Source organism: Etheostoma cragini, chromosome 7, assembly GCF_013103735.1.
Source record: "Etheostoma cragini isolate CJK2018 chromosome 7, CSU_Ecrag_1.0, whole genome shotgun sequence".
Lineage (NCBI taxonomy): Eukaryota > Metazoa > Chordata > Actinopteri > Perciformes > Percidae > Etheostoma > Etheostoma cragini.
This window is the reverse complement of record NC_048413.1, coordinates 5246738-5258186: the sequence shown is the minus strand read 5'-3', so window position 1 is coordinate 5258186 and position 11449 is coordinate 5246738. Positions and strand designations below refer to the sequence as shown.

Below are 11449 nucleotides of genomic sequence, written 5' to 3'. Positions count from 1 at the left end.
GCTCCTCTCTCATCTATCTTTCTATCTTTCCATTTGTGTGCATCCATGTCCCAGAAATGCTTGTTACTAACCTAGCTCAGGGGACTCATTCCCCGGAGTCCTTATGTTCTTTTCCCCCCCAGCATGTTTCCTCGGATCAGGGAGGCGCCAAAACTCAGGGTAGCAGCTGTCCATGGTCCAGCTACATGTCCTGCGATGCCATGTGCCATGTTACATGCTGCTACGCTCTGCGGTGCCCAGCTACGTCCTGCTGTGCCTTGTAACGCCCACAGTGCCCTGCTATGCTACAAAGAACTACTACAAACAAACTCTTCATTCTAATCCCAACCGGTCGTCAGACACCGCCTCCCAAGAGCCTGGGTCTGACCGAGGTTTCTGCCTAAAAGGAAGTTTTTCCTCGCCACTGTCGCACTGTTGCTTGCTCTGGAGGAAACTACTGGAACTGTTGGGTCCTTGTGGATTCTGGAGTGTCGTCTAGACCTGCTCTATCTGTAAAGTGTCTTGAGATAACTCTTGTTGTGATTTGATACTATAAATAAAATTGAATTGAATTGAAACATAATTTTACACCTCACAATACCCCAGTTTGAAATAATAGGTACATATTGGTTGGCAGAAAATCTGTGTACATGGAGGAATGGATTCCAGGACAATCTGGGCAATTGCTCATTTTATGGACAGCAATGGGGTCTTGTTACAGCACGAGGAGTTTTGTGAGAAGTATCAACTCCAATGCAATGCCAAGTGGTATGATAGATGGTTGAAAGCTATTCCAATGTCTCTGAAATCAATGGTGAGAGAAGACATTAGGTACTCCAGGGTTTCTCCTGGTCTGAGGTCTGGTCCTCGTCTGAGAGCACATTAGGTACTCCGGGGTTTCTCCTGGTCTGAGGTCTGGTCCTGGTCTGAGAGGACATTAGGTACTCGGGGTTTCTCCTGGTCTGAGGTCTGGTCCTGGTCTGAGAGGAATTCCTTTCTGTGATTATAAATGTACCAACAAAGTTATCAGAAATATTCTGTTAAGGGAATTCTATCCTAATCCGGTAATAAGAAAATATATGTTGAAAGACTTTGGTGATGGGGAGGTTAGGAAAATAAGGACCAGCTATATCTCATTCCCCTCTTCCGAAGGTGAAAGAGGTCACCTTTAAGATTTTAAATGGAATTTACCCTACAAATGAATTCTTAATCAATTCAATTTCGATACAAATAACTGTGTTTTTTGTGAAAAGGAAATTGAGAATCTAGAACACGTTTTCTTTCTGTGTGAGTCAGTGCAACCCTTCTGGAAAGATCTGCAGAGCTGGTTACAGACCAGGGGAATTGTGATACCTCCTCTGACAGTGATGAACATTAAGTTTGGTGTTTTTGTTGAAGACAAGAAGGTAGACTTTGTTCTCAACAACTTGTTACTTTTAGGCAAACATTTTATACATAAATGCAGATATTTTAAGATCAAACCCTCCCTGAGCCACTGGAAGAATGAGCTACACCTTTTGTATAAGTCTCTGAAACTGGTTAAGGTTGGAAAAGCCCTTGATTTGGTTTATCTACTTGAAACTTTTAATTTAATTTGAGATAGCCCCCTTTATTTATTTATTTGTTTGTCATTTATTTTTTATTTTTGTCTCTTCTTTCTACTTAGTTTGTTTGTATATTTGTATTTTGAATGAATTCAAAAAAATTAATAAAAAATCTCCATACGCGGATTTTCGGCATTTAATATTACTCGCTATCGTGGTCTCGCTGTGACCACAAAACATGCTTCCCATTGAAATACCTTGATTTAAAAATTGTCCTCACCAACACAAAGAAAAAATTTAAAAACCGTGTCATTGTACACGATTTCATAGATTAAATAATGTGACCATTTCACGAACTCCCGTGAGACTGGGTTGTATAATCAGTATTCAGTAGAGTAACAGGGCGTAGATTGTCAATATACCTTTCATCTTTACTATGTTTAGGTATAAGAGTTTTTAATCCCTGTTTCATTGTCCATGTTAGTGTTGTATTCCTTAGGATCAAATAAAAAAAACATTTTCCTATTATCCCCAAAAAATGTCTACAAATCTGTAGTCAGTCCATCTAGTCCTGAATCTTTCCCACCGCTACTGTCTTAACCACAATGTCTAATTCTACTGTTTGGATCTCAGACTCACTATAATCTTTTTTCTAATTTGCTGAAATAAGATGTCTGTTTTTCCCCTTCCTCAATCCGTTTAGCACACACACACACACACACACACACACACACACACACTGACATTGCACTGAGGTGCAGTCCCTCTCCTGTACAGCAGAGAGTGGTCTGAATAAGTTGCATCACACTTTCTCAGCCTACCTCATATTTCATATGAAAAAATATGGATGCTTTTCTACAGATATAAGCTATGGCACCAATCTGGGCTACACATTAAGTTGGGAATTGGGTATTCATGTTTTACTTGTTACAAGTACTAACCATGTACTGCCAACCAGCAATTGAGAAAGGCCTTTTAGGTTTTTAGATCCTTTACTCCAGTACTAATACCACACTGTGAAAATATTTTATAAAGTAAAAGTACTGCATTCAAAACCTTATTAAATAAAAGTATACAATCAGCAAACTGTAGTTAAAAGCGTACCCATTGTTTAGTAAAATGTTCCCTGTCAGTGTTTTATTCTATTCTATTTCCGGATTTAAATTCCTGCTGCATTAATGTGTATGTTGCATTTAAGTGCTCTATATGGTTATGGATGTGTTCATTTTAACTCTTTTATATTTGTTGAATAGTTTAATCTACAGCAATTTCCAGCGTTGTGTTGACGCATTTTGCAGCTGATGAAATCCACTGGACAGAAAGGGGATAAATTAACAAATGTAGTGGAGTTAATGGTGCAATATTTACGTCTGAGATATAGTGGAGTATGAGTAGAAAGTATCAGAAGTACTTCAACTCTGTGTAAGCCCCCCCGGCCTTATGTAATGTTCCAGCTCTGGAGCGCTGAGGGTCAAAGGGCAACCTCAGGCTGCCTGGACTCAAGGATCATGTGGGATTCATAAAGACTGCTTTGTTTTCTCTGTGGTCAACTTTAATCTGTTCTCATCACGCTATCATGTTCCACTCATTGACTCTACACTACATGAGCATTTCTACGGCCCACCAGGGTGTAAGCACTCACTCAAGCATTTAACTTTTGAAGTGGTGACATTTTAAATGAATATTTTTTTTACCACACACCTTTTGAGTGAAATCTTTTGACTATTGAACGGATTTCAATTAAATTTGGTAAGTCTTTCATGTTGTCAGGATTAATTGGAGTAACTTTGGTGAGCCTGTGACGTTTCATTTGGGGTCAACATTTGAGTTTGGAAGATGGAAGCAGGAAGTGTTCCTTTTTTTTAGGTCCAGGTTTTGTGTGTGTCTGTTTCTGCGTGTGTTGTTTTGTTTCCCTCCATCCCGCCTTTCCTCTATTTAATTATTCCTTTTTTTTCGTGTTGGCCCTGGGACACGTTCTTCATTTCCGTGTATTGTTTGTAATTTGTTGTCCTTGTTTGTTTCTTAAATATGTAAAAAAAACATTTCATCACAAAAATTAAAAAAGTGTTCTTTTTTGTGTTGAAGGAACTTTTACTGCTGTAAATGATCTGAGAACTTCTAAAGTCAATAACGCAATATTCCCTCGTTATTTTAACAGCGCATTAGTAAAATGTGCTTTGGCTCATGCACAGTGTGCACACACTATGCTTGTTACACACACATGGACACACACTATGCTTGTTACACACACACAGGGACACACATTATGCTTGTTACACACACATGCAGAGATTACAAATATGAGGGTGTAAATCCTCCATCATAACGGCAACCTCTGATTGGTTGATTGCATCAGTGGCAGCACCAGAGATCTCTTTTCTTTTTGCTGGTGCTATGGGGTTGTTCAGCGTTTCAGTGAGGGTACTCTGACATTTACAGTTTACCTCGACACACGTAGCCCCCCCCCAACACACACACACACACACACACATACAGGCGCGCAGATACGCTCCCCCCTGCAGCTTTCATAAAGGAGCTTATATTGGACAAAGAGTAATGCACAATAATCCCACACAGCCAACTACAGACACACAAATGCGCACACACACACATGCATCCTCACACACTATTGATACACATGGTAACAATAATGTAATGTTTTACACATTTGTAGTGACTTAATATTTAAATAAGTATAGTATGTATGTATGTACAGTATATATATATGTATGTGTGTGTGTGTATATATATATATATATATATATATATATATACATATACTGTATAGTAATATATACTGTATAGTTTATATAATAAACCAATGTCCTGTGCGCTGTATAACTTTGGATTCGGTGATCCGTTCATTAAGTTCTGTAAAACATATTTTCACTGTAATATTCTGTTATGAGTGACCCCCCGGTGGCCTGGCCCTGGTCTGACGTCATCCTCAACAGCCATCACAGCCACGGTCAAGTCATCTTCTTCCTTCTGGTTGTTGACACCATATCTCTCCGTCTCATTTCGTTTTTTTTAATAAAGTCTCCACATGTTGACGTCCAGGTGGTAAAAACAACTCATTATACCAACGCTACACTCACTTCACTAATCCTAACGCCTCCAAATATTACACTATTCTTCTTCTGTGTAAATACGTTACTGAGGAAGGTCAAAAGTTGAATGTGTGCTGCACCCATTGGCCGAATACGGTCACCTGTGTTTTTGTTTTGAAAATTATCGTTTTGTTTCAATAATGTATTTCTTTGTTTTTTTAAATATAAATTAACACAATGGAAATTTTACCTTCTTTTACACCACAGCAATCTCTTAGGGCTGCTATGGGAATCCTAGGGGTAGCTAGAGCACCCCCAAGCCCCTCCCTGGCGCCGCCTACGGCCTTGTGTTAATGACAGTCCCTCTGATTCAATAAAAACAAACAGTCCAGTGTTGCCGTGGAAATACTGGTTTTTATTGTCTGTACCAAACTTGATTGAAGAAAATGGAGTTTTCCAGAGTTTAACAAACACATCAACGTCAAAAAGGAGAGACTCACAGTGTTTCTGCTTATCAGCACTGAAGCCACACAAGCACCGCCGTTACCTTTGAAGCCATCATTTCACTTTGCTCACACACACACACGTTTGATGCAGCAAAACTTGTGCCAAACTAGGGATCAGCAACAGAATCATTTTGTTTTAAAGGTTCCATATTCGGCATGTCTTCCGTTTTTTTTACTTGTATTTTAGGTTTCTACTAGAACATGTCTGAATGTACCTGTCCTCTGTCTGAAACGCTCCATTTCAACGCCTTTCTCTTTCAGCCCTCGTCTCGGGAAAGTCTACTCCGATTGGTCAGCATTTCCAATTCTTCCTCATGTGCGTTCTAGGCATCATTGCAGCCAGGGACTAACTGTAACAGCACTGTAGTGGCACTTTTTACCTACTATACCCAACCGTACGGAAGTGCTGACAGCTCAGTTAAAGGCAGTTTCTGAATTCAGTTTGATACTTTCACAATATTTATATAGCACCTCGATCTGCTTTATAATAAAAAAGACATGGACGTATTTTTATTTATTTTTTACAATTTGGGACCTTTAAACTCTTAGTAGAGATTCAAGTTACGGATCCCCAGAGTGGCCAAAACTGTCTGAGCATGATCTCTTGATCACTGTACACATAAAACCAGACGATTGTCAAACCCTTTCCCAACAGAACCGAATATCTCATGATGTTACCAGAGACACCTGACAGGTAACTGAAGTGACAGTTTGTATTCATTCAATAAATACAGACTGCTAGGGGCGGATGCTTACATTAGCACTGGGTCCAGTACAGAGTCCACTACGTAAAAGGGGGATGTCTGCTCCCTCTTGCATAATGAAAAGCACTTCTTCACTAAGGCTCGACGCTCCTCAGAACTGCGGGAAATGGGAAGAAGCTGCTGTTCGTCTACAGTTTCAAGTGTTTCAGTTTTCCTGCATTAAGGAAGCTCGCGGTTTGGAGAGCGTGCTACAATTTGTCTCGGTATTAACCCCCCGACACATGAAGGGCACTAAAGAAATGTTAAACTATCTGGAGCTCGAATTTTGGATCATAAAGTCCAGCCTTGGGAATGTTGTGCAAATCAATCAATTGACTTTGCAATTAACTCGGAGTATTAATTTCAAGCCTATTAGAAAGATTAAACCACTATGTAGTTTGCATTGGTCGTGTTTAACTTTTCAACGTTCGTACTTTGAAAGTAGTCAATGTATCGTTTCAGTATGGAAGCCCTTAGAGGCAAAAAGCATTTCTTTTCTTGTAATCCATCTTCTAGCTCTGATCCAAATGGTTTTCTTTCCTATTAGGACCTAAGAAGAGGTGGCAGGATCATCTTTCAAAGTTTGTATAAGCAAAGGTCAAATTGGTTCTGGCCATAAAAGGCTGAAGTGCAACGTTTCCGTAATGGGATTACTTTAGGTGGGCTCTTTTTGTATAAAAGGTGCACAGTATGTCTTTGTCTATTAGTTAAAAACTTTTTTTTTTGTAACCACAGCATGTCGGGGAGTGGCGGCAGGGTTTCCTCTGGGTCTTAAAAAGTCTAAAATTTTAGACCATAAAAAGTCTTAAATTGACTGAACTCGAGTGTTCTAGGTCTTAATTTCCCTACGTCCATGTAACTACCTCTAACACTGACTGGAATGTTACATTTTTAATATGTACGCCTTATGCCATGGCAATGCCAGACATGGGTGCAGAGACAGCCCAACGAGGCGTAGTATCCCTGCAATGTCCCAGCGAAGCCATACCACCACTCCTCCTGGGGTGTTACGAGGTCCTGAGGTGGGAATGTGGCAGTACAGAGGTACCCTGCCCCCCATTCAGGAAATCTCTCATTTTAGGGAAGGACTGCATGTGTGAAATGAGTGTTAATCACTTCATCCTGATGAATATGAAATAATTTACCTGGTAAAACCTGTGCTCAAGTCATAAACAGGAGAGAAAACAATTACAATCAGATTTGGAAAATGGATCATCAAAAGAACATTCTTACTTGCCTCTCACAGCTTCCCTATTTGAGTCGTCTAAGCGCAAATGTCAAAAATTAAAATCCTGTTTTCAGCATTAAAAAAAAGTTAGGATTTGTGTAGATTATGTCTCTGTGGTAACAATGCTTGTTGGCAATAAATCTTCCACAAGTTAAAAACCGGATTATTTCCCTTTCAAAAGGGTGCCATATGGGTAATAAATTGTTAAATTGCCAATAATATGTCTTACTTGAGACTTCAATCATCCAATCCACCAAAACGGGTCAATGGCAGAAGAAGCTGTTTGGCATTGGCAGAGAAAATTTGGCAAATCTTTCACGGGCGCTGCTGCTCATCACACAAATGCAAATTAGAACCATTAGCACCCTTCCAAAGAGAACTAAATAGGCTTTTCCAGTGGTATAAAATTGATTTATCAAAAAGTGTTGTTACCTCAGAGAAATAATCCACATCCGAACACAAATGCCTTTAATTTGAGAGCTAAATTTATAAACTCAAATAGCTTTGGGTGAAATAAAACAAGATATTTCAGAACACACCTTTCTAATCTGAGAAATTGACTGAACTATTTTGAAAATTGTAGACAAGTAAGCAGATTTATCAATAAAGACAATGTTCATTAGTTAGCGGAAGCCCTATTTAATAAAAGCCCTTAGTTTCAGTTGTTTTTTAACACTAAGTCTTCCCAGTAGTAGGTTTTAAGTTACAGTAAATTATCTTTGCACAAACAGTCATGGGACCAAAGAGAAACCTGACACTGTGTTTATGCAAATTAGATCAGAAAATAAAAATGAGTTGCAGAAAAGTCCTGACTTGCACTTTAATTTGATGTGTGGTTAAATCGGTGGCAGATGAACAGTAGAAGGAAAGCGGGGTTTCTACTCAGTGCCCCAGTTTCAGGTGACCAAAATGTGTCACAATTCAATTATTTTTCATATCTGGTCAAATCTTTTGAGCCGTGGACCTTAATAAGTCCCTCAGACACCAGCAGACACAGAGATATGCCGGATTCACGTCCAGCTTTTGAGAGTTTTCGGCTTTAGAAATTGAGCCTCATGACTGATGAGGTGATGAACTCTCTGGTCGACTCATCTGGCTGATCATTTTCCTGCTGCAATGTCCAAAAATTGCAATATAACTTTCATCTCATATTCATAGTTGGATGTGAAACCCAGCATGTTGCAGGGCACCGAGTCACTTCGTGCTTAGATCAAGAATTTTCTTGGTTTAAGTCACTCTTTGGAGCGAAAAAAAATAAAAGCTTACATTCTGATAGAACGATCTGGAAATTATTTCTAAAAGACAAAGTACATGTTTTTATGTAAGTGAGGTTTTACTAAAAGGCAACTACCAGAAAAAAATACCAAAACTTATACCCAGGCACTCTTTGATTACCGTACGTGCAACATTCAACCCATATGGCAGTGCTAGTAGTATAGTGAAGTTAAAACGCGTCTGAGTCTCTGAGGGAGAGACACTATCAGCTGAGGAGAAGGACCAACCCGGCACCCCAAAGCCAACGGATGGGGATGAGATACATATCCAGTACTGTGGAAGTCTTAGGCAGGTGTGAGAAAATGCTGGAAACTAAGAGTGCTTTGGGACATCAGATCAGAACTGGCAGAAACCAGTGGGGCCCAGGTACACCCATACTGTCTGGAGAAGTCTGGCCAGAAGTGGTCTTCATGGAAGAGGTGCAGCCAAAAAGCCAGACCTCTGACATGGAAACAACGCCAAGCAACTTAACTATGCACCAAAACATAAGAACTGGGGTGTAGAAAAACTGCAGCAGGTGCCCTGTTCCTTGCAAGTTTTGGGGCAGCATTTCTGCAAATGGAGTTTTGGTCTGGATTAATGGGGTCCTCAATGCTGAGAGATACTTACCCATTATGCAATACCATCAGGGAGGCCTATGATTGGCCCCAGTTTTTTTCTGCAGCAGGACAACGACCCCAAGGTCACGAAGAACTATCTTCAGTGTAAAGAACAAGAAGTCCTGGAGGTGACGGCACCCGATTGATTGATTTGATTTAGGCTGGTCACACCAGATATTGATTTGATTTAGGCTGGTCACACCAGATATTGATTTGATTTAGGCTGGTCACACCAGATATTGATTTGATTTAGATTCCTCTTCTGTTTCTTCACTGCATTTTGTTAATTGGTGGAAATAAACTATTACTACTTCCATTTTTGAAAGCATTCTTAGTTTACAGCGTCTTTCATCCCTTCCTAAAACTTTTGCACAGTACGGTATATCACCCTGTAGCTATCTGGTGGGAAAAAACAAATAATTCATCAGAAAGCCATCATTTAAAATTTGGAATTGAAACTAGATGTGTATATTTAGTAGCTGTATGAACATTAGATGAAGACCGGTGGTCCGCTGCAACACGACATACCTTCTGTCCAAAATACCTCCAATCTTGTTTATTTTCAGAACACATTAAAATAGGACTAACAATACAAACACTTGGCCAATAAGACTATCGTTAAAGTAAAATAAAAAAAAAGTATGAAAAATGGTCTCTAATGAAAAGGAATTTGTTATGAATAAGGCCATCGATAAAGTTATTTACTTCAAACAAGTTGCTGCTAACAAAAAACAGATTGTGTGGAATCAAAAATAATGTGTTGTTTCAAATCAGGTAAAACATGTCAAACTGACATTTTACAAAGGACAGTGGGGGTCTCTCAAATTAGCCACTTTCACAAAGATCAGACGATCATGTAGCGAACTCGCTGATCAGCCAACATCAGATCTGCTCTAGACCCCCCGGAGTAGTTTAGGGTATCACTTCACTTGAAGGTATCTACACAAGAGTGTCATGAAACGGTCATAAACACATGAACCATAACTTGTCATGACAAAACCGAATGACACTTAAAGAAACATTATGTCATAAATGTTGAGGACTTGTTTATAATGCGTTCATGAGAGTGTCATGTCACTCTTATGTAACCCATTTTCTATTGACTGAAGCCTAAGTAAGGGTGACTGGTATAAAACTGTGTGTCTGCCTTTTAAGAGACTCCAAAAAGACAAACCATAGTTGAGCCGTTTCTTTTTACTAAACATCGGCATGTTGATCAAAAGGCTGCCGACTCACATCAACTCAGAAAAAAAGCCACTTCCCTTCATTTAAGAAGCCTGAAGAGTGAAGACCAAGGACGAGTGGGAGCATGTGGGGGGGTGGGAGCAGAAAGGACTTATCTGCTACAAGAACAACAACAACCCTTTCTACATCAGTAACCTCCATTTCTCAAGTCAAAGCTTTCCACAGTGATGGTTTTAGTGAGCGTGAGAAAAAGAAAAAAAAACAAAAGATTCCATGGTAAGTCGGGAGCATCGCTGACAGGTGCCCAAAGAACTTGCAACAGAGAAAACACAAAATGAATCAAATGAAATGGAGTGAGGGGGACATGTGATAAAGCAGTAGCATCAACATCAGGATGGTCTCCTCGGAGAAAAAAGCCGACTGTGTCCTTGTCCCAGACTAAACCCTGAGCCCTTCACTGTCCATAGAAACATTTCGGCTACATCAAACGTGAAACGGTTCTGGGAGCCTGCTGACTGGAGGAAGTTGAATCTTTTAGCATCTCAAAACAACTCGTCTTCAGCATGACTACATGTGGGACCAGCTAGCAAAAGACACTACCTACATCTCACATTTGGTTAAAAACTAAGTGTTCTAGTTGGGAATGTGTGTGTATTTCTCTGTGCACGCATCGTCCTACAAACAAATCCAAATCAGTATCAGCAGGAGAGGCACAAAATGGCTGCAACAAACCATCTGGGTTAGTTTGGGACAAAGGGATTGATGAACGGACAGCCGGGTCTTCAGAGGAGGGTCTTCATGTTCGCTTCGTTTCAAATTGATTTTTAAACACAATCAACCACACACACATGTACACACGCACACGTACACACACACACACACAAATAGAGAACATCACCGTGTTTTTCACACTCAAGTCCATTACAAAAACCAGATATGTACCGTACAATCTGGTTTTGGGAAGGATGGGATTACAGGTAAGGGTGGGGGGCCTGGGACTCTTGTAGGCTGACAGGTGTGGAAGAAGAAGAGCCTTTCACCAAGGCTTTCTTGATTATTGTTAAAAGACAAAGCTGTCGGCAGCTGAAGAATAGGTAGAGGAAGAGGTCCGGCAGGTTGAGATTTGGGATCAGGGCTGGCGGGGGCACAAGTCGAGATCAGGTTTGGTGATGATATCAAACCAAACTGGCTGTATTGGCTTGAGAAAGGATCTCGAGGTGGGTGTGTGACCAGGGCAGCGAAGAGAAAAGGTGCCTGCAGTCTGAATATTAAAACTCCTCCTGTTCCTCAGCATCTGGGATCACAAAACCCTCCTGAGAGAGACAGGCAGAGAGAGAGAG

The 11449-nt window shown here is 40.2% G+C and overlaps 1 protein-coding gene across 4 annotated transcripts in view; it reads right to left on the bottom strand.

The window, feature by feature from the left end:
- Nucleotides 1-9456: 9456 nt before the first annotated feature.
- Nucleotides 9457-11449, bottom strand: part of mapre1b (microtubule-associated protein, RP/EB family, member 1b) — a 13158-nt gene continuing 11165 nt past the window's right edge. For all 4 annotated transcript variants that reach the window (XM_034876675.1, XM_034876676.1, XM_034876678.1 and 1 more), the window contains exon 7: nt 9457-11422. In XM_034876675.1, the coding sequence (XP_034732566.1) occupies nt 11378-11422 (45 nt within the window). In that variant the 3' untranslated portion in view covers nt 9457-11377. The remainder of the gene's footprint in view (nt 11423-11449) is intronic.